We start from the raw sequence: 27,203 nt of genomic DNA, 5'->3' as shown, positions 1-27,203 counted from the left end.
CGTCACCGAGAAACACGCGGCTGGGGGGGCGGGAGAATCTCACCGCCAGGGAACGGCGGCACTGAGACACACGCGGCTGGGGGGGGCGGGAGAATCTCACCGCCAGGGAACGGCGTCACTGGGAAACACGCGACTGGGGGACGGGAGAATCCCACCGCCAGGGAACGGCATCACCGAGAAACACGCGGCTGGGGGACGGGAGAATCTCACCGCCACGGAACGGCGGCACTGAGACACACGCGGCTGGGGGGGGGCGGGAGAATCCCACCGCCAGGGAACGGCGTCACCGAGAAACACGCGACTGGGGGGGCGGGAGAATCTCACCGCCAGGGAACGGCGTCACTGAGAAACACGCGGCTGGGGGACGGGAGAATCTCTCCGCCAGGGAACGGCGTCACCGAGAAACACGCGACTGGGGGACGGGAGAATCTCACCGCCAGGGAACGGCGTCACTGAGAAACACGCGGCTGGGGGACGGGAGAATCTCACCGCCAGGGAACGGCGTCACTGAGACACGTGACTGGGGGACGGAGAATCTCACCGCCAGGGAACGGCGTCACTGAGACACACGCGGCTGGGGGACGGGAGAATCTCACCGCCAGGGAACGGCGTCACCGAGAAACACGCGACTGGGGGACGGGAGTATCTCACCGCCAGGGAACGGCGTCACCGAGAAACACGCGGCTGGGTGACGGGAGAATCTCACCGCCAGGGAACGGCGTCACCGAGAAACACGCGGCTGGGTGACGGGAGAATCTCACCGCCAGGGAACGGCGTCACTGAGACACACGCGGCTGGGGGACGGGAGAATCTCACCGCCAGGGAACGGCGTCACTGAGACACACGTGACTGGGGGACGGGAGAATCTCACCGCCAGGGAACGGCGTCACTGAGAAACACGCGGTTGGGGGATGGGAGAATCTCACCGCCAGGGAACGGAGTCACTGAGAAACACGCGGCTGGGGGACGGGAGAATCTCACCGCCAGGGAACGGCGTATCTGAGAAACACGCGGCTGTGGACGGGAGAATCTCACCGCCAGGGAATTGCGTCACCGAGAAACACGCGGCTGGGGGACGGGAGAATCTCACCGCCAGGGAACGGCGTCACCGAGAAACACGCGACTGGGGGACGGGAGAATCTCACCGCCAGGGAACGGCGTCACCGAGAAACACGCGGCTGGGGGACGGGAGAATCTCACCGCCAGGGAACGGCGTCACCGAGAAACACGCAGCTGGGTGACGGGAGAATCTCACCGCCAGGGAACGGAGTCACTGAGAAACACGCGGCTGGGGGACGGGAGAATCTCACCGCCAGGGAACGGCGTCTCTGAGAAACACGCGGCTGTGGACGGGAGAATCTCACCGCCAGGGAATTGCGTCACCGAGAAACACGCGGCTGGGGGACGGGAGAATCTCACCGCCAGGGAACGGCGTCACCGAGAAACACGCGACTGGGGGACGGGAGAATCTCACCGCCAGGGAACGGCGTCACCGAGAAACACGCGGCTGGGGGACGGGAGAATCTCACCGCCAGGGAACGGCGTCACCGAGAAACACGCAGCTGGGTGACGGGAGAATCTCACCGCCAGGGAACGGCGTCTCTGAGACACGCGGCTGGGGACGGGAGAATCTCACCGCCAGGGAACGGCGTCACTGAGACACACGCGGCTGGGGGATGAGAATCTCACCGCCAGGGAACGGCGTCACTGAGAAACACGCGGCTGGGTGACGGGAGAATCTCACCGCCAGGGAGCGGCGTCACTGAGACACGCGGCTGGGGACGGGAGAATCTCACCGCCAGGGAGCGACGTCACTGAGACACGCGGCTGGGGGACGGGAGGATCCATCCTGGGAATGTTCGGTGGAACTGGATGTCTGCTGTAGTTCCTCCTGCCAGGCGATTTCCTGTTGCGTTTGGTCAGACCTGTCTGCCTCAGACGTCACTGTAGCGACTGCTCTGTCACCTCCATCATGCAGCTACACCTAGTTCAGCTGTCCCTTTGCTCCCCTCCAGTGGAGATCTTTGCAGCTTTTCTGATCTGATCATTTGGATGAAATACTCACGTTATCCTTTCTGGATGTCACTTTTGTTCATGGAGCATAATGACATTGTTGCTGGGCTAGTAATCCAGAGACTCAGGATTATCGTCTGGGACCCGGGTTCGAATCACACCACAGCAGATAGTGGAATTGAAACAATACAATATCTGAAATTGAAAATCTAATGATGTCCATGAAATCATTGTTAATTGTCATAAAAATCCATCTGGTCACTAATGAGAACGAAAGCTGCCGTCCTTTCCTGGTCAGACCCACAGCAATGTGGCTGAGTCTGAAATGACCCAGCAAGCCACTCACCCGCTACAGAGAAAACACAAAGGATGGAAAGCCGACACGCCACTCGATATCAATCAGGCTCAGGTAATTACAACAGCCAACCTAACTTTGTCAACCCTGAAAAGTCCTCCTCAGTAACATCTGCCACAGACTCATCAAGCAACAGCCAGATACATAAGTCATACTCACGGATTCATACCTTACAGACAATGTCCCAGACACCACTATCACCATTCCTGGGTCTGACCTGTCTCACCGACAGGACAGATCCAGCAGAGGTGGCGGCACAGTGGGATACAGTCGGGAGGGAGTTGTCCTGGGAGTCCCCAACATTGACTCTGGGCCCCATGGAGTCTCCTGGCTTCAGGTTAAACATTGGGGCAAGGAAACCTGCTGATTACCACGTACCGGCCACCATCAGCTGATGAATCAGTTTCTCCCCTGTGTTGAACACCTCTTGGCGGAAGCACTGAGGGTGGCAAGGGCGCAGAATGTACTCTGGGTGGGGACTTCAGTGTAGTACCACCTCAGACCCAGCTGGCCGGGTCCTAAATGACATCGCTGCTAGACTGAGGCTAAGAAAAGGTGGTGAGGGAACCAACAAGAGGGAAAAATATACTTGACCTCATCCGCACCAATCTGCCTGCCGCAGATGCTAAATGGGAAAGACATCGAACAAATCTAGACATCCATGAGGCGCTGAGGGCCATCAGCAGCAGCAGAATTGTACTCCGCCACAATCTATAACCTCACGGCCCGCCATATCCCCCACTCTACCATTCCCACCCAGCCAGGGGATCAACCCTGGTTCAGCGAAGAGTGCAGGAGAGCGTGCCAGGAGCAACATCAGGCAGACCGAAAACTGAGGTGTCAACCTGGTGAAGCTACAACACAGGACTACTTGTGTGTCAAACAGCATAAACAGCAAGTGACAGACAGAGCGAAGCGATTCCTCAACCAATAGGTCAGATCTAAGCTCAAGTCCTGCAACATCCAGCCGTGAATGGTGGTGGACAATTAAACAACTCACTGGAGGAGGAGGCTCCACAAATATCCCCATCCTCAATGATGGAGGAGCCCAGCCCGTGTGTAAAAGACAAGGCTGAAGCATTCGCAACAATCTTCAGCCAGAAGTGCCGAATGGTTGATCCATTTCGATCTCCTCTGGGGGTCCCCAGCATCACAGCCAATTCCATATGGTGTCAATAAAGGGTTGAAGGCATTGGATACTGCAAAGGCTGTGGGCCCTGACAATATCCCGGCAATAGTACTGAAGACTTGTGCTCCAGAACTTGCCGCACACCTAGCCAAGCTGTTCGAGTACAGCTGTAGCCATGGTAGCCATGATGTGAGATGCCGGCGTTGGACTGGGGTGAGCACAGTAAGAAGTCTTACAACACCAGGTTAAAGTCCAACAGGTTTGTTTCAAACACTCGCTTTCGGAGCGCAGCTCCTTCCTCCTGGTGTAAGACTTCTTACTGAGCTACAACACTGGCATCTACCTGGCAATGTGGGAAATTGCCCAGGTGTGTCCTGTCCACAAGAAACAGGACAAATCCAACCCAGCCAATTACCGCCCGATCAGGCTACTCTCCATCATCAGCAAAGTGATGGAAGGAGTCAGCAACAGTGCTATCACGCGGCATTTACTCAGCAATAACCTGCTCACGGACGCTCAGTTTGGGTTCCGCCAGGGTTACTCAGCTCTTGATCTCTTTACAGCCTTGGTTCAAACATGGACAATAGAGCTGAGTGCCAGAGGTGAGGGGAGGGTGACTGCCCTCAACATCAAGGCAGCGTTTGACCGAGTGTGGCGTCAAGGAGCCCGAGCTAAACTGGAGTCAATGTAACCCACCTGTTACCAGATTCCTAAACGGCCCTCTTCTGTACTTACCTGATTCATGCTACACTCCTGTGTACTTCCACCGATGCCAGTGTATATGTATCTACATTTTGTGTACCTTGTGTTACCCTATTACATATTTTCTTTACAGGTACTTAATGATCTGTTTGAGCTGCACGCAAAAAATACTTTTCATTGTACCTCGGTGCACCTGACAATAAACAAATCCAATCCAATGGGAATCAGGGGGGAAACGCTCCGCTGGTTGGGGTCATACCCGGCACAAAGGAAGATGGTTTTGGTGGTTGGAGGTCAATCATCTCAGCTCCAGGACATCACTGCAGGAGTTCCTCAGAGTAGCGTCCCATTAGCCCAATACTCTGTCTTCCTGTGAGAGAGCTAAGAAGAGCCAGAAGGGGACATGAGAAGTCTTTGGCAGGTAGGATCAAGGATAACCCTAAAGCTTTCTATGCATATGTCAGGAATAAAAGAATGACGAGGGTAAGAGTAGGGCCAGTCAAGGACAGTAGTGGGAAGTTGTGCTTGGAGTCCGAGGAGATAGGAGAGGTGCTAAATGAATATTTTTCGTCAGTATTCACACTGGATGTGTTGATCAACAGTTTTCTTTGTCACTACTTTCCAGAAGAGAATTCTCAGATTTTAAGAGAAGAGGTGAGTGAAAAATGTCTGCATTGTCCCCTCTTTTATGAAGATGGGTGCAGAACCATTCCACATCCTCTACCTCCACATGGGACCTACACTTTCCTGAGTTATCCTCTTGCTATGAATGTATTTGTCATGCCCAGAAGACATGCAGGAAAATATGAATATTGGAAAGATAAACAGGGCGACAGAGAAAGGAAATCCCCCAGGAACGAAAACGCAGAAGAGGACGAGAGGAGCCCCCAGGCAGACAGACAGAGGAACTCTCAGAGGCCGGCGTATTCTTATTGCAACAAAATAGACCATTGCAGATATGCATGCTGGAGGCAGTGCAGCAAGCCAGCTGGCCTAGCAGGGCTTCAAATGGGTAGTCCACGGAACAACGTCCCAATGGCTGGTGCAGCAGAGCCACTCATTACAGAAAGGTGCCCTTCGGAGGGCCTGGTACCCTGTGTGTCTGAGCTCGACAAACTCCAAGAGAGTTTCTGCAGCTTTGTCCTTTCAAGAACAGTGTTCTCCTACTTGTCCACAACATGTGCACAAGTCCATGGCTCTGCTCTGGAGCACCAGAGTCACTCAGTCCGTGAACCGACCCTTGAGTCCTCCCGGAAGGCCAAAGCACAGATCAATTGGGTGGGATGAGGGTCTGTGTTTTCTCCCTTGCATAAGGACTACTTCCTCCTTGGAATTTGGGTGGCAGCAAGGTTCTTGACAGCAAAAGAAAAGAGGTTAATACCAAGCAGCAGAAAACGCAGAAGGGGGCACATCTGGAGAAATTCCCAAGGCCCAAAGTGATAGAAATAGAACCCCTGGACCTTGAGCGGCCTGTTACCAGCTCGACCGAAGACCGAGTTGTAATTAAAAGTTACTCAGAAAAGGATCTTTGAATCTGAAATAGATTCATCAAGTATCCGGAAATTAAATAGGGGCTAGAGAAGTCCTAGAACAGGGAAAGAAATAGCGAGGGAGTTGCCCAGGAACCAGAAAGAAGGTAGGTGATTAAGCCCAGAAAGGAGAAGGTTAAGTACTTGGCTAGGAGTATGGCTAACAGAATCCTTCTTTGCAACTTTAGACAGTGAGGAAGAGAGTTACTAAACCAATAAACAGGTAGGGAGTCTAATCCCCTCCTCAGTCCACAAGCTGGAATTGTACCTCCCCTTGAGGGCAGAAGGGTCCCAAGGGACATGAAAAAAGCACACCCCTCCCAAACCAAAGCCCCCCAACTGGGAAGCCATTGATTGGCCTGGCCAATCAGCACGTTGGAATGTCTGAACCTGCGATTTTTGTTGTCAGAGTGGCCTAAGATCTGGTCTGAAAACTGGGCAGTGCATCTGGAGAGGGGCACGCTGTCTTCCAGCCAGAGTCTGAACATTGGGGAAATTCCACCCAATTCCTCCGCAAGGGTCAAGGGTCCCTCAAACCTCCGCAACCTATTAAATGATGCACAGTGAGCATTGTTATCACTGGGGTGGGATGATTGTGAAATTTACCTTGCCCCATAACACCGTTAGTTTAAAAGTTTAATTGACTCACCAAAATGGTCAATTATTTACCTCTGCTGCAGTTAAAATCAGTCGACTCAGAATAAAAAAGACTTTAAGCAGGTTTCTTTAATAAACACAGATTGATTGATTTATTTTAAAGCAAAACCTCTTAAAGCAATCCGCAGGAAATAGTTAACACACAGTGGCACTCTGGAAGTACGCTATCTGTCCCTTTTTAAAATTATCCCAGCACGCTCAGAAACACAAAAACAAAGGACAAACAGAGAGGATTTCTGTAGAGATTGGCTTTGGAGGATAGCCATTGTAAAATATAATATAAAGTTCATCAGGGCTCGAAGCTGTCAATCTGGAGTTCCCTGGTCCCGATAGATAGCTGGAGGTTCTCACCAATGGAGCTTTGGCGTAGAGGAGAATATGAAGCTTGATCAATTCTTCTTGTCTCAGGTTTGTAGGTTTGTAACTGCAGACAAGTTATACTCAGCCGGTGGAGAACCACACAAGGAATTCAGGTCAGGAGGGAGAGACTGGTTAGACCAGCCAGCCTTCTCGGCTTATTCCCCAAAACACACTGACTTCACAAACAACAGGTCCAAATCTTAAAGGCGTGTCTCTGTCATGTTTCCGGTAAATCACTGGCCTTTGCCAGTTTTGTCCCCATCAATTAAAGTGATTGCAGTACAGAGCAAGCAGACAGCTCATTCCCCCTCTGCGCAACATGATAATCAGGTGATTCCTTGGGGAAAAACCGGCTGCTCCCAGTACAAAGGTGAACTTGAGAGCCTTTAAAAACTCCACATCAGCATCCAAGTGTCCAAATATACTTTTGAAAAATATAAATCGAACAACATCTGTAGGATACAGATCAGGTGTATAAGTCCTTTGTCCAAACGAAGAGGGAGGAGTTACGTTATATCTTCCCCCCAAGTTTCTGGAGCCTGTAATATTGAACAAAGGCAGATCAGAAACCGAACTCTATCCAGGGTTAAGTTGCCTCGTCCTCATCTACACTGTTTTCTCCTGGAACATCTGAACTTCTACAAGTGGCTACTGCAAGACTGATTCATCTCTGCGTGCTTCTCCCATCGTGGAAGTCAGCACTCCTGGAGGACTGGATTCACCCACACCAGTTTCAGCTGGTTAACCTTTCTTAAGGAATGCACCATTGGACTTTTGATTCTGAGTTTACATGAAAAAATAATTCTTTGCTGTCTTTGTGTTGTACATTTTTCTTTCCCTAATATTTCTTTCATTCTATAAATGTCTGGGGCTAATTATGAATCCCCTTCCCATGTTTTGAGTGTGTGTAAAATTAACTAACCCTCAGATTTTACCCTACCTTGGGTTTGCTGTGGGGGTATTATTGACAGATACGAGGCAGCACGGTGGCACAGTGGGTTAGCACTGCTGCCTCACGGCGCTGAGGTCCCAGGTTCGTTCCCCGACCCCGGGTCACTGTCCGTGTGGAGTTTGCACATTCTCCCCGTGTTTGCGTGGGTTTCGCCCCCACAATCCACAGTAGCCTTGTGGATAGCACAATTGCTTCACAGCTCCAGGGTCCCAGGTTCAATTCCGGCTTGGGTCACTGTCTGTGCGGAGTCTGCACATCCTCCCCGTGTGTGCGTGGGTTTCCTCCGGGTGCTCCGGTTTCCTCCCACAGTCCAAAGATGTGCAGGTTAGGTGGATTGGCCATGATAAATTGCCCTTAGTGTCCAAAATTGCCCTTAGTGTTGGGTGGGGTTACTGGGTTATGGGGATAGGGTGGAGGTGTTGACCTTGGGTAGGGTGCTCTTTCCAAGAGCCGGTGCAGACTCGATGGGCCGAATGGCCTTCTGCACTGTAAATTCTATAATAATCTATGATAATCTGATGTGCCGGGTAGGTGGATTGGCCACGCTAAATTGTCCCTTAATTGGAAAAAATGAATTGGGTACTTTAAATTTATATTTTAAAATAATTATTGGCAGATATGAACACTCCAAAATTCAGGAGTTTGGGAAAAACATCTACCACTCAAAATGGGGACATCAAAAATCAGAAACATACCTTTCTGTTACAGGGAGGATGGTGAGAGAGGAAATCAGGACTGTTTTAAATTAAATCCCCTCGTGTCCGGAACACATTGCTAAAATAATCTTTGGGTTCTCCTTAAGTATAGGCATGGCAACAACCTTTAGTTTATTTTACAATTATACATAGCAAGGACAAAATGGTGATTATAGACGAAATGATAGAGAAATGGAGTGGGCCTGAACATGGGCTGCCAGCTAAGTTTTTGACTGATAATGGAAGGGAATTTCTGAATGACCAGTTTAGAAGCGTGAAAATATGAGCAGCCATTTGGCCGTACAGAACTTCAGTATCGCTGAGAACGGCGCACGAGGAAGCTTTTCATCCAGCACCCAACCGGACATTCCCAAGAATACCAAATATAAAGATAACAATAATTTATACTTCATGGAAATGGCACAAATTAACCAATTGGATTTGTTTATTGTCACGTGTACTGAGGTACAGTGAAAAGTATTTTTCTGCGAGCAGCTCAACAGATCATTAAGTACATGGGAAGAAAAGGGAATAAAAGAAAATACATAATAGGGCAACACAAGGTACACAATGTAACTACATAACACCGGCATCGGATGAAGCATACAGGGTGTAGTGTTAATGAGGTCAGTCCATAAGAGGGTCATTTAGGAGTCTGGTGACAGTGGAGAAGAAGCTGTTTTTGAGTCTGTTCGTGCGTGTTCTCAGACTTCTGTATCTCCTGCCCGATGGAAGAAGTTGGAAGAGTGAGTAAGCCGGGTGGGAGGGGTCTTTGATTATGCTGCCCGCTTTCCCCAGGCAGCGGGAGGTGTAGATGGAGTCAATGGTTGGGAGGCAGGTTCGTGTGATGGACTGGGCGGTGTTCACGACTCTCTGAAGTTTCTTGCGGTCCTGGGCCGAGCAGTTGCCATACCAGGCTGTGATGCAGCCCGATAGGATGCTTTCTATGGTGCATCTGTAAAAGTTGGTAAGGGTTAATGTGGACATGCCGAATTTCCTTAGTTTCCTGAGGAAGTATAGGCGCTGTTGTGCTTTCTTGGTGGTAGCGTCGACGTGGGTGGACTAGGACAGATTTTTGGAGATGTGCACCCCTAGGAATTTGAAACTGCTAACCATCTCCACTCGGCCCCGTTGATGCTGACAGGGGTGTGTACAGTACTTTGCTTCCTGAAGTCAATTACCAGCTCTTTAGTTTTGCTGGCATTGAGGGAGAGATTGTTGTCGCTGCACCACTCCACTAGGTTCTCTATCTCCCTCCTGTATTCTGACTCGTCGTTATTCGAGATCCAGCCCACTATGGTCGTATCGTCAGCAAACTTGTAGATGGAGTTGGAACCAAATTTTACCACGCAGTCGTGTATTTACAGGGAGTAGAGCAGGGGACTAAGTACGCAGCCTTGCAGGGCCCCGGTATTGAGGACTATTGTGGAGGAGGTGTTGTTGTTTATCCTTACTGATTGTGGTCTGTGGGTCAGAAAGTCGAGGATCCAGTTGCAGAGGGAGGAGCCAAGTCCTAGGTTTTGGAGCTTTGATATGAGGTTGGCTGGGATTATGGTGTTGAAGGCGGAGCTGCAGTCAATAAATAGGAGTCTGATGTAGGAGTCCTTGTCGAGATGCTCCAGGAATGAGTGTAGGGCCAGGGAAATGGTGTCTGATGTGGACCGGTTGCAGCGGTATGCGAATTGCAGTGGATCAAGGCGTTCTGGGAGTATGGAGGTGATGCGCTTCATGATCAACCTCTCGAAGCACTTCATTACGACTGAAGTCAGGGCCACCGGACGGTAGTCATTGAGGCACGTTGCCTGGTTCTTCTTTGGCACCGGTATGATGGTGGTTTTCTTGAAGCAGGTGGGGACCTAGGAGCTGAGTAGGGACAGGTTAAAGATGTCCACGAACTCATCTGCCAGCTGGTCCATGTTGCTGATTTTCTCCTTGGTTCAATTACTCTGTTTTATTACCTTTGCTCTCGAGTCGCCAGGTACCTTTCTGATACCGCCACGAGGTTCAAGTCCGAGTAATGATCAATAACCCAATTAGTAAGATTCAAATCAAAGCACATTTATTATACACAGTAATCGCTACTCATGCACAAATTCTACGTCTAAGCTACTTCTACAACTAACAGGCCTATACTTAACTTCGGACTGGCCCACCAGGTCAGGGGAACAAATGGCCTTTCGTTCTGGTTCTGAGCCTGCGGGATTCGAAGTTGGTACGGATTGGTAGCTGGGAGCGCCTATCTCGTTGTGAGCGTTGAATTAAGACTTGCGTCAGTCGATGATCACTGCACCGGTCACGGTCAATGTTGGTTCGTTGTTGCTGGGTGACCCGGGCAGGAAGAAGAGGTGAAGAGAGCGATTTGAACTTGGGGCTCAACTCTTATAGTCCCCAGGGGCTTCCCACCTTTCGGGGCGGACCCTGTGCCTGGTCCCAAGTGATTGGACTTTGTCCCAATCGCTTGGTTCGATTTTCTCCAATACTGGAGCGGTTCCCTGATCGATGGGCGGTCTCGAGGTGCTCGTTCACCTCCTTTGTGTTGGCTTCTGCTGGCGCCGAGGAGTCTGGCTTTGCTTTGTGTGTCCAAAATGTTACTTATTGTTCCCGGGGATTGCTCATCAGTATGCAGATGGCTGCTACTTTGTTATGCTGATGGTCGCTGGTATTGATATTGTCTGGGCTTTTCCAGAGTTAAATACACAGCAAACCTGCACCTGCTGGTTTCTGTCTTTGTTGCCTGACTTTCCCATCAGCCTTTGCCGTTCGCCATTTTTAATTGGGAGTTGCCCAATTTAGGTGGCTACATCCATGCAGGCTCTGAGTGCACGACCAGGGATCCCGTCCGGACCCGTCGCCTTCCGAGGGTTCACTTTCAGGAAGGCCAATCTGACTTCGGAAGCTGTGATGGTGGGTATGGGTGAATTATGGGCTGCTGGGGCACTTGACAGCGGATCGTTGATTTCCTGCTCAAATCGAGCACAGAATGCATTGAGTTCATCGGGGAGGGGCGGGCTGCTGACGGGGATACTGCTCGGCTTCACTTTGGTCAGAAACATATACACTCGGAGCAGGTGGAGACCATTCAGCCCTTCGTGTCTGCTCTGCCATTCAACATGATCAAGCTGACCGTCTATCTCAGTCCCATCCTCCAGCACTCTCCCCGTGTCCTGTGACACCTTCACAGTCCAGAAATCTATTTCACTCTTCAATATATTCAGAGATTTGGCCTATGCAGCTTCCTCTGGTAGAGGTTCACCACTCTCTGAGTGAAGAGATTTCCCCTCATCTCAGTCTCAAATGGCAGACCCTGTTTCCTGAGACATCCTGAGATTGCGACTGCTGCCCCACAGCGGCACGGTGACACAGTGCTTAACAGGGTCAAAGGTTCAATTCCGGCCTCGGGTCACTGTCTGTGTGGCGTTTGCACTTTCTCCCCATGTCTGCGTGGGTTACATCCGGGTGCTCCGGCTTCCTCCCACAGTCCACAGTCCAAAGAGGTGCTGGTTAGGTGGATTGGCCATGCTAAATTGTCCATTAGTGTCCAGGGATGTGGAGTTTGGGTTATGGGGATTGGACGGGGTGGACGGAGGAGTGGACATTGGTAGAGTGGTCTTTCTAAGGGTCGGTGCAGACTCGATGGGCCGTATGGCCTTCTCCTTCACTGTAAGGATTCGAAGTAATTACACAATGAAATGGTGACCACAGAACAGAGTCCCAACAGAAGCAGATGTCCTCATGACCATGAAGGTTTGGTGGCTGCCAGTAAACCTGAGAAACTAATAAGAGAGGCAAAAGAAAAGGAATTAGATAGAAGGAATTTGTGGTTTATACTGAAATACCAAACTGGGGGCAACCAGCTTTGTTACAAAGATGGATTTGGATAGAAAGTGCCCTCACAAATGGAACCTTTAAGACTTGTGGTTCGGGCTTTTGAAGAGCAACTGGGCAAAGTGACTCTCTCAGTGGGAAAATCAATCCAGAAATTCTTTATAGCTCTACAAACAACAGAGCTTCCAGCACTGACCCACGCAGAACACCACTAGCTACAGATCTCCATTCTGAAAAACACCCTTCCAGCGCTACTCTCTGTCTTCTATAATCGAGCCAGGGTCTGTATCCATCTAGCCAGCCCATCCCGAATCCCATGTGATTTTAATTTTTGTACCAGCCTGCCATGTGGCACCTTGTAAAATGCCTTACTAAAGTCCATATAAACTACATCCACAGCCCTTCCCTCATCAATTTTCTTTGTCACCTCTTCAAAAAACTCAAATAAGTTGGTGAGACTTGACCTTCCCCGTACAAATCCATGCTGCCTGTCACTAACTAGTCCACGTTCCTCCAAATGTGCACATATCCTGTCCCTCAGTATCTTTTCCAAAAGCTTCTCCACAACTGTTGTCAGGCTCACCGGCCTATAATTTGCTGGATTATTCCTGCTTCCTTCCTTAAACTAGGGAACACCATTGTCTATTCTCCAGTCCTCTGGAACCTCGCCTGTGGTCAAAGAGGATATGAAGATATCTGTTAAACCCCAGCTATTTCTCCCCTTGCCTCCCACAGTAACTGGGATAGTTCCCATCAGGCCCCGGGACTTGTCCACCTCAATGCAATTTAGGATACTCAACACTTCCTCCTTTGATATATTGATGTTCTCAAGATTGCTCACACACCTACCCCTGACCTCGATATCCGCCATGTCCTTCTCACTGGCGAATAATGATACAACGTACTCATTAAGGGGACCAAGTGCAATGTGTCCAAGTTTGCAGACGACACTAAGATGAGTGGTAAAGCAAAAAGTCTGCAGAGGGATTTGGATAGGCTAAATGAATGGGCTAGGGTCTGGCAGATGGAATACAATGTTGACGAATGTGAGGTTATCCATTTTGGTGGGAATAACAGCAAAAGGGATTATTATTTAAATGATAAAATATTAAAACATGCCGCTGTGCAGAGAGACCTGGGTGTGCTAGTGCATGAGTTGCAAAAAGTTGGTTTACAGGTGCAACAGGTGATTAAGAAGGCAAATTGAATTTTGTCCTTCATTGCTAGAGGGATGGAGTTTAAGACTAGGGAGGTTATGCTGCAATTGTATAAAGTGTTAGTGAGGCCACACCTGGAGTATTGTGTTCAGTTTTGGTCGCCTTACTTGAGAAAGGACGTACTGGCACTGGAGGGTGTGCAGAGGAGATTCACTAGGTTAATCCCAGAGCTGAAGGGGTTGGATTACGAGGAGAGGTTGAGTAGCCTGGGACTGTACTCGGAATTTAGAAGGATGCGAGGGAATCCAATAGAAACATATAAAATTATGAAGGGAATAGATGGGATAGATACGGGCAGGTTGTTTCCACTGGCGGGTGAAAGCAGAACTAGGGGGCATAGCCTCAAAATAAGGGGAAGTAGATTTAGGACTGAGTTTAGGAGGAACTTCTTCACCCAAAGGGTTGTGAATTTCCTGCCAAGTGAAGCAGTTGTGGCTCCTTCATTAAATGCTTTTTAGATAAAAATAGATAGTTTTTTGAAGAATAAAGGGATTAAGGGTTATGGTGTTCGGGCCGGAAAGTGGAGCTGAGTCCACAAAAGATCAGCCATGATCTCATTGAATGGCGGAGCAGGCTCGAGGGGCCAGATGGCCTACTCCTGCTCCTAGTTCTTATGTAGTAAGGATTTCACCCACTTCATAGAATCTACAGTGCAGAAGGAGGCCATTCGGCCCATCGAGTCTGCACCGGCTCTTGGAAAGAGCACCCTACCCAAGGTCAACACCTCCACCCTATCCCCATAACCCAGTAACCCCACCCAACACTAAGCGCAATTTTGGACACTAAGGGCAATTTTATCATGGCCAATCCACCTAACCTGCACATCTTTGGACTGTGGGAGGAAACCTGAGCACCCGGAGGAAACCCACGCACACACGGGGAGGATGTGCAGACTCCGCACAGACAGTGACCCAAGCCGGAATCGAACCTGGGACCCTGGAGCTGTGAAGCAATTGGGCTATCCACAAGGCTACCGTGCTGCCCACTTCCTGGGGTTCCACACATAACTTCCCTCCATTGTCCTTGATTGGGTCAATAAAATTGTGTACCTTTGATTACCAATGAAATCTTTGTAAAATGTTATGATTCCTTCTCACCTCAGAACTCCATTAGAAATTTAACAGCTGAAAAACCAAGTTTCCCACATACCTCACAATGCATATTTTAAATCACTTTACTTAACATAGAACATACAGTGCAGAAGGAGGCCATTCGGTCCATCGAATCTGCACCGACCCACTTAAGCCCTCACTTCCACCCTATCCCCGTAACCCAATAACCCCTCCTCACCTTTTTTGTTTGGACACTAAGGACAATTTATCACGGCCAATCCACCTATCCTGCATGTCTTTGGACTGTGGGAGGAAATCGGAGCACCCGGAGAAAACCCACGCACACACGGGGAGAACGTGCAGTCTCCGCACAGACAGTGACCCAGCGGGGAATCGAACCTGGGACTCTGGAGCTGTGAAGCCACAGTGCTAGCCACTTGTGCTGCCTTACTTACTTGTAACTCAATCTCACCACAAACTAACATGACAAATGCATCAACACAACCCCTTTAACCTTTCAGCCCATGCAGATCACATGTCTTTAGTAACCTCCCCCTGTTTAATTAACTGCACACACACAGCTATCTTTACCGACACAGAATACTCGTATAATACCAGAAAATATTTTAAATATGTCTCTCTCATAACAGTTATGTAGATACATTGTTCCCTGCAAGGTTGCACACACATTACAAAAGGTGTGAATGAAAAAATATGAAGGATTGGCCTTGAGTGCCTCAGAACAAATGTTGACAAGGAAGAAACTTTCCACGGTCGAATGGTTAGATGCAAATCAATTATCTGAGTGTTTCTCAAAAATAAGTGCTTGTCTGAAGAAATTGTTGCGTTACCTAGAAGTGGACGTTCTTGAAGTATGATGTTTTGTACAAAATGTGAAGATTATAATATAGAGGGAGCTTTAGTCTGTATCTAACCCCGTGCTGTACCTGTCCTGGGAGTGTTTGATGGGGACAGTGTAGAGGGAGCTTTACTCTGTATCTAACCGCGTGCTGTACCTGTCCTGGGAGTGTTTGATAGGGACAGTGTAGAGGGAGCTTTACTCTGTATCTAACCCCGTGCTGTACCTGTCCTGGGAGTGTTTGATGGGGACAGTGTCGAGGGAGCTTTACTCTGTATCTAACCCCGTGCTGTACCTGTCCTGGGAGTGTTTCATGAGGACAGTGTAGAGGGAGCTTTACTCTGTATCTAACCCCGTGCTGTACCTGTCCTGGGAGTGTTTCATGAGGACAGTGTAGAGGGAGCTTTACTCTGTATCTAACCCCGTGCTGTACCTATCCTGGGAGTGTTTGATGGGGACAGTGTAGAGGGAGCTTTACTCTGTATCTAACACCGTGCTGTACCTGTCCTGGGAGTGTTTGATGGGGCCAGTGTAGAGGGAGCTTTACTCTGTATCTAACCCCGTGCTGTACCTGTCCTGGGAGTGATTGATGGGGACAGTGTAGAGGGAGCTTTACTCTGTATCTAACCCCGTGCTGCACCTGTCCTGGGAGTGTTTGATAGGAACCGTGTAGAGGGAGCTTTACTCTGTATCTAACCCCGTGCTGTACCTGTCCTGGGAGTGATTGATGGGGACAGTGTAGAGGGAGCTTTACTCTGTATCTAACCCCGTGCTGCACCTGTCCTGGGAGTGTTTGATAGGAACCGTGTAGAGGGAGATTTACTCTGTATCTAACCCCGTGCTGCACCTGTCCTGGGAGTGTTTGATAGGAACCGTGTAGAGGGAGCTTTACTCTGTATCTAACCCTGTGCTGTACCTGTCCTGGGAGTATTTGATAGGGACAGTGAAGAGGGAACTTTACTCTGTATCTAACCCCGTGCTGTACCTGTCCTGGGAGTGTTTGATGGGGACAGTGTCGAGGGAGCTTTACTCTGTATCTAACCCCGTGCTGTACCTGTCCTGCGAGTGTTTGATGCAAACAGTGTAGGGAGAGCTTTACTCTGTATCTAACCCCATGCTGTACCTGTCCTGGGAGTGTTTGATGGGGACAGTGTAGAGGGAGCTTTACTCTGTATCTAACCCCGTGCTGTACCTGTCCTGGGAGTGATTGATGGCGACAGTGTAGACGGAGCTTTACTCTGTATCTAACCCTGTGCTGTACCTGTCCTGGGAGGGTTTGATGGGGACAGTGTAGAGGGAGCTTTACTCTGTATCTAACCCCGTGCTGTACCTGTCCTGGGAGTGTCTGATGGGGACAGTGTAGAGGGAGCTTTACTCTGTATCTAACCCTGTGCTGTACCTGTCCTGGGAGGGTTTGATGGGGACAGTGTAGAGGGAGCTTTACTCAGTATCAACCCCGTGCTATACCTGTCCTGGGAGTGTTTGATGGGGACAGTGAAGAGGGAGCTTTACTCTGTATCTAACCCCGTGCTGTACCTGTCCTGGGAGGGTTTGATGGGGACAGTGTAGAGGGAGCTTTACTCTGTATCTAACCCTGTGCTGGACCTGTCCTGGGAGTATTTGATGGGGACAGTGAAGAGGGAGCTTTACTCTGTATCTATCCCCGTGCTGTACCTGTCCTAGGAGTGTTTGATGGGGCTAGTGTAGAGGGAGCTTTACTCTGTATCTAACCCCGTGCTGCACCTGTCCTGGGAGTGTTTGATAGGGACAGTGAAGAGGGAGCTTTACTCTGTATCTAACCCCGTGTTGCACCTGTCCTGGGAGTGTTTGATAGGGACAGTGTAGACGGAGCTTTAATCTTTATCTAACCCTGTGCTGTACCTGTCCTGGGAGTGTTTGATGGGGACAGTGTAGAGGGAGCTTTACTCTGTATCTAACCCCGTGCTGTACCATTCCTGGGAGTGTTTGATGGGGACAGTGTAGAGCGAGCTTTACTCTGTATCTAACCCCGTGCTGTACCTGTCCTGGGAGTGTTTGATGGGGACAGTGTAGAGCGAGCTTTACTTTGTATCTAACCCCGTGCTGTACCTGTCCTGGGAGTGTTTGATGGGGACAGTGTCGAGGGAGCTTTACTCTGTATCTAACCCCGTGCTGTACCTGTCCTGCGAGTGTTTGATGCAAACAGTGTAGGGAGAGCTTTACTCTGTATCTAACCCCATGCTGTACCTGTCCTGGGAGTGTTTGATGGGGACAGTGTAGAGGGAGCTTTACTCTGTATCTAACCCCGTGCTGTACCTGTCCTGGGAGTGTTTGATGGGGACAGTGTAGAGCGAGCTTTACTCTGTATCTAACCCCGTGCTGTACCTGTCCTGGGAGTGTTTGATGGCGACAGTGTAGACGGAGCTTTACTCTGTATCTAACCCTGTGCTGTTCCTGTCCTGGGAGTATTTGATCGGGACAGTGAAGAGGGAACTTTATTCTGTATCTAACCCCGTGCTGTACCTGTCCTGGGAGTGTTTGATGGGGCCAGTGTAGACGGAGCTTTACTCAGTATCAACCCCGTGCTATACCTGTCCTGGGAGTGTTTGATGGGGACAGTGAAGAGGGAGCTTTACTCTGTATCTAATCCCGTGCTGTACCTGTCCTGGGAGGGTTTGATGGGGACAGTGTAGAGGGAGCTTTACTCTGTATCTAACCCTGTGCTGGACCTGTCCTGGGAGTATTTGATGGGGACAGTGAAGAGGGAGCTTTACTCTGTATCTATCCCCGTGCTGTACCTGTCCTAGGAGTGTTTGATGGGGCTAGTGTAGAGGGAGCTTTACTCTGTATCTAACCCCGTGCTGCACCTGTCCTGGGAGTGTTTGATGGGGACAGTGTAGAGGGAGCTTTATTCTGTATCTAACCCTGTGCTGTACCTGTCCTGGGAGTGTTTGATGGGGACAGTGAAGAGGGAGCTTTACTCTGTATCTAACCCCGTGTTGCACCTGTCCTGGGAGTGTTTGATAGGGACAGTGTAGACGGAGCTTTAATCTTTATCTAACCCTGTGCTGTACCTGTCCTGGGAGTGTTTGATGGGGACAGTGTAGAGGGAGCTTTACTCTGTATCTAACCCCGTGCTGTACCATTCCTGGGAGTGTTTGATGGGGACAGTGTAGAGCGAGTTTTACTCTGTATCTAACCCCGTGCTGTACCTGTCCTGGGAGTGTTTGATGGGGACAGTGTAGAGCGAGCTTTACTTTGTATCTAACCCCGTGCTGTACCTGTCCTGGGAGTGTTTGATGGGGACAGTGTAGTGGGAGCTTTACTCTGTATCTAACCCCGCGCTGTACCTGTCCTGGGAGTGTTTGATGGGGACAGTGTAGAGCGAGCTTTACTCTGTATCTAACCACGTGCTGTACCTGTCCTGGGAGTGTTTGATGGGGACAGTGTAGTGGGAGCTTTACTCTGTATCTAACCCCGCGCTGTACCTGCCCTGGGAGTGTTTGATGGGGACAGTGTAGAGGGAGCTTTACTCTGTATCTAACCCCGTGCTGGACCTGTCCTGGGAGTGTTTGATGGGGACAGTGTAGAGGGAGCTTTACTGTGTATCTAACCCCGTGCTGCACCAGTCCTGGGAGTGTTTGATGGGGACAGTGTAGTGGGAGCTTTACTCTGTATCTAACCCCGTGCTGTACCTGTCCTGGGAGTGTTTGATGGGGACAGTGTAGAGGGAGCTTTACTCTGTATCTAACCCTGTGCTGTACCTGTCCTGGGAGTGTTTGATGGGGACAGTGTAGAGGGAGCTTTACTCTGTATCTAACCCCGTGCTGTACCTGTCCTGGGAGTGTTTGATGGGGACAGTGTAGAGGGAGCTTTACTCTGTATCTAACCCTGTGCTGTACCTGTCCTGGGAGTGTTTGATGGGGACAGTGTAGAGGGAGCTTTACTCTGTGTCTAACCCCGTGCTGTACCTGTCCTGGGTGTGTTTGATGGGGACAGTGTAGAGGGAGCTTTACTCTGTATCTAACCCGTGCTGTACCTGTCCTGGGAGTGTTTGATGGGGACAGTGTCGAGGGAGCTTTACTCTGTATCTAAAGCTTACTTATCCTGAGCGTATCTGATCAGGATTGATTTTTCTGGAGCTAAAGCCATTTGAACATGAATTGTATCGAAGAAACAGATCCTCTGTGTACTGTGTGTGGCGTAAGCATTGTTTTCCTGTACCTATCGTGTCTGATTTTTCTTTTCGTAGATTGACTGTGGGAAGCGACGTGTGGTTGATGAGAGTGAAGGACGGCTCTGGGCTGAGAGCAGAGGATTCCACTACTTTGAAACATCAGCGCAGTCTGGAGAGGGCATTAATGAGATGTTCCAGGTACCTACAAAGGCTTGAGTTGTTTCAATGAGCGATTCAGCTACCGCTTTGCACCCTTGCCAGGTGCAACAGCTGAATCATACAGTGCCCCAGCTCACTCCGCCCAGGACGATCTGCATATTTAAATCAGCCTAATCGATGATTCAAATATCGGCACACTCGATTAACCTGACACCTGAGACTCAACAGCAGGTTTCATACTCATCCACATAAACAGGGACCAGGCGTACTGCCCGGGCACCAGGCTGACATTGCAGGATGCCCCCATGCCCAGGTGGGCACTGCCGGGGGGGGGGTCTTGCCTCTTGGAGGAGGGTTCCAGGAGCCTGGAGAAAGTTTGGGGGGTTGTCGATACAGTGATCGGTATCTGAGGGTGGAGGGGGGGCTGGTGAAAATGGCGCCGCGATCTACGGATAGTCATTCCTGCTGGCGAGATCTGCTCACCAGCAGGAAATCACAGAAACCCCCCCAGTCCAAAAAATGCAGCAAAGTGCAGGTGAATAGTCAGTGCTTCCCAGAGCTGCAGCCACCAAGAAATACCCCCTTAAACATGCCCGACAGCGGACTTACAACAGACGAACATAGGTACAGGAGTAGGCCATTCAGCCCCTCGAGCCTGTCCCACCATTCAATGAGATCATGGCTGATCCGTGCTAACTCCATACACCTGCCTTGGGCCCATATCCCTTAGTAACTTTGCTGAACAAAAATCTATCTCAGATTTCAAATTAACAATGGATCCAGCTTCAGCTGCTGTGTGGGAGACAGTCCCAAACCTCTTCCACCCTCTCAGTGAAGAAATGCTTCCCAACATCTCTCCTGAACGGTCTGGCCCTAAGTTTTAGACGATGCCCCTCGTTTCAAAATCTACAACCAGTGGAAAAAGTTTATCTGCCCTGTCTTTCCCTGTTAATAAATTGAACACTTTGATCAGGTCACTCCTTAACCTTCTAAATTCCAGTGAAAACAGACCTAATTTGAGTAATGTCTCCTCTGTAATCCAGACATAGCTGTAAATCAGCTGAATCGAGTCGGTAATACCAGATGAGGAGGAGGAGTATTTGGGAGCAGGGTGTTGGAGGGGAGGGGCTGCCTATTCCCATGTCTGCGATGAGAATGCATTCACATTCCCTACTTCTTGCACAGCACAGAACCATATCAGAAAGGGAGGAAGGCCCCTCCCTTCTGTCCATCACCATTCCCACCCCCCACCCCGCCCTAGCCACTGCTATCGAACTTCTGTTTGCCATCTATTTTTTTACCTCTGCTGCCCCCTTTTCAGTCCTGGGGCCCCGATACCATTATTGGCCACCAAGCGATTTGCTTCAGTGCTTCCAGCAGCAGGAATGTCCTATCCAAGGAGAGGGAGACTGACAAACGTGGCGGTTCCTCGGTGTGGGGTGTCCAAGCAGTGCTTCGATTCGCAGTAACGTTGAGCTCTGACCCACCCAGAAGCAGAGCTATCATCCCCAGGGCAGAGGGTCCGGACAGTGCCGTGATCCCTGGGAAGACCACGTGGCGATCCCCGGAAGTAGAGTGTCTGAGCGCCATGATCTGGAAAGAACACTTCCCAAATCCCTGTTTAATCCCTGTTTACCCTCTCTCTACATTCCATATGCATCCAGCTATTCTTCTCATCGATTCTCGACATGTGTGAGAATGGTAAACGACCTCAGTCCAGCGTGAGTTTGGGGTTTACCAAGGAGCAAGCAGATACCATCCGCAGGATACGGAACAGCAAGGATAGCTGGGAAATATTGGGAATGAAGCCCGGAGCATCCAGGTAAAGCAAACTGCCATTGGTCTTTTCACCACCCAGTCAGAAGAAGTGTGTTGGTGTACAGTCTGTTTGTGGCTCAGTAATGGTTCCAGCGCACGCATAGTCCGAAAGGTATTTGACCCTAAGCAGAGGAAGATCAGAAACAGAAACCAGAATCGACCATTTGGCCCCTTTCAACAAGGTCAATCTCAACTATATGGCAGCTCGGCAGCACAGTGGTTAGCACTGTGGCTTCACAGCGCCAGGGTCCCAGGTTCGATTCCCCGCTGGGTCACTGTCTGTGCGGAGTCTGCACGTTCTCCCCGTGTGTGCGTGGGTTTCCTCCGGGTGCTCCGGTTTCCTCCCACAGTCCAAAGACGTGCAGGTTAGGTGGATTGGCCAGGATAAATTGCCCCTTAGTGTCCAAAAGGTTAGGAGGGGTTATTGGGTTACGGGGACAGGGTGGAAGTGAGGGTTTAAGTGGGTCGGTGCAGACTCGATGGGCCGAATGGCCTCCTTCTGCACTGTATGTTCTATGTTCAACATTCTTGCACTATTCCTATATCCCTGAAATCAATTGAGACCCAAATAGCGATAGTCCTCTTGAGGCATTCCGTGACCAGTGGGTCCCGCAGGTGTTGTAGTGCATCATCATCCCCAGAATTTGATTTTCTAAGTTTCCTTTAGCAAATTAGATTTTTTGTTGCAGTGCTCCACCAGGAGCTTCCATCTCCTTTCATTTGTTTATTTTACTGATCTCTGATTTAATTCAATAGAAAATATCTATCGTCTTCAGTCTTGATTATGCTTAACTACAGAGCACACACACAGTACACCCAGCATTCTAAAAAGTAAATTAAAATTCACAAATATCCTGGGTAGATTTGAAGTAATGTTCAAATCACGTTCAACCTCATGTTGATTATGAATCCAGTCACTATAGTACTGTATCCCTACTGGGAGGCCGGTAAACATTGGAAAGAGGGAGGGCCATTTGTGATCAGACTGAGTTGTGTCGAAAACGTTTGTGCCCCTTGTGTCCTGCCCGAGGGTATTTTCTGCCATGTGTGTGTGATGGGGGGGTGATTGTGGACCCTGAGTCTGTGTCACTTTTACAGGGACGAGGTGAATAAAGCCTATCGGAAGATGGCCATGCTCCTTCATCCGGACAAATGCCTTGCCCCAGGGAGCGAAGACGCCTTCAAAGCAGTCGTCAATGCCAGGACTGTATTGCTGAAAAACATCAAGTGAAAAAGGAGATTACCATGAAAGTTGACTTGGACTCTGACACGAGATTAAAAACCGCCTTCTGCCCAGACTGAGTTTTACACCACCCGTACTTCAGATTTCAGAGGCAATACTGACTGAGAAAATGTAATTTAATACTTGGATGTAGGTGAGGAGATTAATAAACCTGAACATTTACACTTGGTGTAATTATTACACTGATCAGTACAACCTTGCTTCACTTAGGAGGCAAACTTCAATGATGTCCTTTGAAGGGAAATTGGTTCTGAGGTGGTGGGCCCCATGTGACTCGTATTAAAGGGCAGTTGGAGGGAGATATCTCGGATGATAAAGGTGCAGATTGAAAGGAACTTTAGACGTACTGAATGTGAACCATTCACAAAGCAAAGATGAGTATCAGAACAATATTGTATGCACTTCTCTCCATCTGAACCACAATATCTTAATTCAGATGCCAGGCTTAACAAGCTCCTTCCTTCAATATACAAACCCTCACTGATATCACCCAAGAGTCCCAACACTGAGTCCAGCTTTCGGGCTTAGTGGCTGCCCTGTGATAGTAATGCCACCAGCTGCCTATGAGCACTTCCGAACAGCATGCACAGTGACATCTCTCACATGAAATATATGAGCCACTCGCCAGGGAAGATGGGGTGAGCTTGCTTTCCCATGGCCTTCTACACAATTTTATCTTTAGAAAAGCTTCTGAGCGAGCAGCAATCAATGCTGATCTCTGATATTTAGAGGGCATCTGAGAGCTTCGAAAGGCTGACTCCTCCTGTTTCCCATGTTTCTCTGTTTGTAAGTCCCAGTTTGGAAGAGCTGGCATCACAGACTCCAGTTGCCATGACTGTCTTGAATTGGGATCAAAGCGTTAACCCTCGAGCTCGTGGTGAATTCATGATATCCTTGTTATCTTTGCTGGTCAACTGGATTGTACCCGATTCAAAAAACAGATTCTTCCCTGCTGTTACCAGACTCCTAAATGACCCTCTTATGGACTGATCTGATCTCTCCACACATCTTCTCTACTGAGCAGTACTACACTCCGTGTGCTTCACCCGACGCCCATGTCTAGGTATTCACAGTGTATATTCATGTATGTCCCATGTTTTTTTTCCATGTATGGAACGTTCTGTATGGACTGACGCAGAACAATATGTTTCACTGCACCTCAGGACACATCAAAATAAATCTAAATTCTAGCATGCTGTCCTCCTTCCAAGAGGATCCTTAATGACAAGACTATTTATCAAACCTTCATAACATAATACTAAATCTAAAATGTCCTGCTCCCTGGTTGGCTCCATAACATATTGCTCTGAGAAACAATCCCTCGTACTCTATGAAATCTCCCTCGAGGCTACCCTTGCCAATTTGATTAATCCAGTCAATAAGCATGTTTAAATTACCCATGATTCCTGTTGTGCCTTCTCACAATCCCTCATTATTTCCTGGTTTACACTATGTCCCACTTTGGAAGTATTGCTTGGGGTCCTGTAAATTACTCCTACCAAGGAGTTTTTTCCCTAGTTTTTTATTTCCACCTGGATCAATTCAACACCTTGGCCCTTAGTGCCAATATCATTTCTTAATACAGACTTGATGTCATCTTTAACCAATAAAGCAACTCCACCTCCTGTTCCATCCGGTCTATCCTTTCAGAATACTGAGCACCCTCGGACATTACACTCCCCGTCCCGGTCCCGGTACGACCATGTTTCAGTGATCCCCACCAAATCATACCCATTTGTCTCGATTTGTGCCGTCAGCTCATTGACTTTATTCCCATTACTGGGTGCATTTAGGTACAAGGTTTTTAAATATGCCGTACTGATTTGCCTTTCCTTGCAGGATTTTCACCCATTCTGACCTCCTTCATTAATCTCTGATAACACTCGGCCTCATCCCCAACTTTCACTCCCACAGTCTCGTTTCATTTTGATTTTTTACGTTTTCTTTCCCCTCCGTCGTGGTTAGACTGGCCCTGGCTGTTCATCCGATTAACCTTCTCCCCACACACTGACCTGCTGCTCTGGTTCCCACTGACCATTGTACTTCCTGCAGTTTAACCCTTCCCTCCCCCCATCGGCTAGTTTAAAGTCCTTGTGACAGCAACCAGTCATTATGGTGAGGCTGATCATCGAACTCAGTAACCTATTCCCGCTTACCCCCATATCCTTTATCCCCAAGTGCCGTATCTAACTGTGGAAATAGTGGGCGGAATTCTCCATCAGGCGACACCAGAATCGCAAAACCCGATTGGGCAGAGAATTGGTTTGCACGTTCGACGCCAATATCGCGGCGGACGCCAATTTCACGCCACATTGCAATTCTCCGTCGCCTCAACAGTGGCGACAATGCGTTCCACTCCGCACGTACAGTAAGCACCGTTTCCATATCATTAGCGGGCCTGACCCAGCATTCTCCGCGGCCTCCACCATTCTCCGCCTCCACTGGGGGGAATTCCTGATTCACTTGTGCTTTAGAAAATCGAGAAACAGGCGCTGTGGCTGATGAGGGAGAGAGAGGAGGTCGGACAGGGAGAGGCCCGAATGTGGGCTGCTGGTCCAAACACTGGCTGGGATGGGGGGATGGCAGAGGGACGGGCTGTGTGGCCGGGGTAACCCCGCCCCACGCCCCCGGGACTGAAGCAGTGTCCAGGCACAGACTGCCCGGGCCTGCAAAACAGCCATCTTGCTGTGCACCCCTGGTTCTGCATAGTGACACCGGTCGTATGGGTGCTGCCAACTCTCACCCCAGACCGTGTCCTCTACCCCACCACCCCCGCACCCCACCCGCCGGCAGGGAATGACGTGGCTCACCAAAGGGCAACACCCAGAGTAGCCCCGAAAGGGGGGTATTGGTCTGGGCCGCAGAGCGTACCAATGGCATGGGCAGTGCCAGCCGACTGTACGCCTGGCAGCACAGACAGGCGCCAGGGCCAGAGGACGCCACGGTGCCAGGCACCGATGGGGTCAGGGGTGCGGGGATGGGAGGGGGTCATGCGGGGTTAGAGTCCGGAGTGCCAACAGGGTCCACCATGTAGCCCATTGGACCTGGTTGGACACAGGGTTACGCACCATGCTAACATGTCAGCCTTTAACCCTCTGCAGACAATAGATATTGGAATATAATCAGCAATGGTGGCCTTCCTCCTAGTTACCACAGCCCTGGGGATGTCCTGCCGCGGAGCCTGCCCCAGAGGTACAGGAGGCAGCCAGCGAGGGTGGAGAGCCGGCCGCCCAACAAGCCGAGGGAAGGAGGCGCCGCATGAGGCCCTGTCTGTACCGGCACCGCCTGTCATTGGAGGACCTGCTGGACCGGGCATGCCGTCGAAGACTCCGGCTGTGCAGTGGTCCGTACAGCACATCTGCCAGTTTGTGGCACACCTGGCACTGCAGGGGGAATGGGGGAGGACATCCGCTCCCGGTGGCCTCTGTTGTGCTCTGAGATATGGCCGTTGCAATGATGTACACAGAACATCGAGTTGTCTAACTGGAAAGATGTTTTATTAATAAACACGTGGAAAGATAACTAACAGATTACTGCACAGACAATGGCTACTCAATGAATTCGGTGAATTCTCCTGGAACTACTCTTATGTGCAACTATTCTCTCGTTCGTCCACTACCAACTGGTGGGTATCTCTGGTCACATGATGTATGTCTGATGCCACCAGCTGGTTGGAGGTAGCATAGCTAACTAACTACAGAAGTGTGCACATGTATATCACCACAGCCTCAAGGTGATGGTTGCTCTGAACATCGATGCAACGGGGTCCTTCCAGGCACCGAGCTGGAACAGAGAGCGAGTGCAACTGAACACGTGGCTACAGCACTGGTGCAGGAGCAAAGGCTTCAGATATGTGGATCATTGGGATATCTTCTGGGGAAGGTGAGACCTGTCCATGAAGGACGGATTGCACCTAAACTGGAGCGACACCAATATCCTGGGTGGGAGGTTTGCGAGAGCTCTTTGGGAGGGTTTAAACTAGTTTGGCAGGGGGATGGGAACCAGAGCTATGGATCAGAGGATAGGGTAGCTGTTGAACAGGCAGAAATAGTCTGCAGCAAGTCTGTGAGGAAGGACAGACAGTTGATGGGGCAAAGTTGCACTCAGTGGAATGGGTTAAAGTGTGTCTGTTTCAATGCAAGCAGTGTCAGGAATAAAGGAGATGAACTTAGAGCATGGATCAGTACTTGGAACTACGATGTTGTGGCCATTACGGAGACATGGATTTCACAGGGGCAGGAATGGTTGTTAGAGTTTCCGGGGTTTAGATGTTTTCAGAAGAATAGGGAGGGAGGTAAAAGAGGAGGGGGAGTGGCACTGTTAATTAGGGAGTGCACCACAGCTGCAGAAAAGGAGGTAGTTGAGGAGGGTTTGTCTACTGAGTCAGTATGGGTGGAAGTCAGAAACAAGAAAGGAGCAGTCACTTTATTGGGAGTTTTCTACAGACCCCCCAATAGCAGCAGAGAGATAGAGGAACAGATT

The 27,203-nt window shown here is 49.7% G+C and overlaps 1 protein-coding gene across 3 annotated transcripts in view; it reads left to right on the top strand.

Annotated features, from left to right (window-relative positions):
* dnajc27 (DnaJ (Hsp40) homolog, subfamily C, member 27) overlaps nucleotides 1–22,883 on the top strand; it is a 63,059-nt gene extending 40,176 nt beyond the window's left edge. For all 3 annotated transcript variants that reach the window (XM_072515420.1, XM_072515401.1, XM_072515410.1), the window contains 3 exons: nucleotides 19,577–19,699; nucleotides 21,325–21,482; nucleotides 22,577–22,883. In XM_072515420.1, the coding sequence (XP_072371521.1) occupies nucleotides 19,577–19,699; nucleotides 21,325–21,482; nucleotides 22,577–22,709 (414 nt within the window). In that variant the 3' untranslated portion in view covers nucleotides 22,710–22,883. The remainder of the gene's footprint in view (nucleotides 1–19,576; nucleotides 19,700–21,324; nucleotides 21,483–22,576) is intronic.
* Nucleotides 22,884–27,203: the final 4,320 nt, after the last annotated feature.

The sequence above is a fragment of the Scyliorhinus torazame genome, chromosome 1 (assembly GCF_047496885.1).
Source record: "Scyliorhinus torazame isolate Kashiwa2021f chromosome 1, sScyTor2.1, whole genome shotgun sequence".
Classification (NCBI taxonomy): domain Eukaryota; kingdom Metazoa; phylum Chordata; class Chondrichthyes; order Carcharhiniformes; family Scyliorhinidae; genus Scyliorhinus; species Scyliorhinus torazame.
The sequence above is the reverse complement of the archived record's forward strand: the minus strand, read 5'-3'. Positions and strand labels throughout refer to the sequence as shown.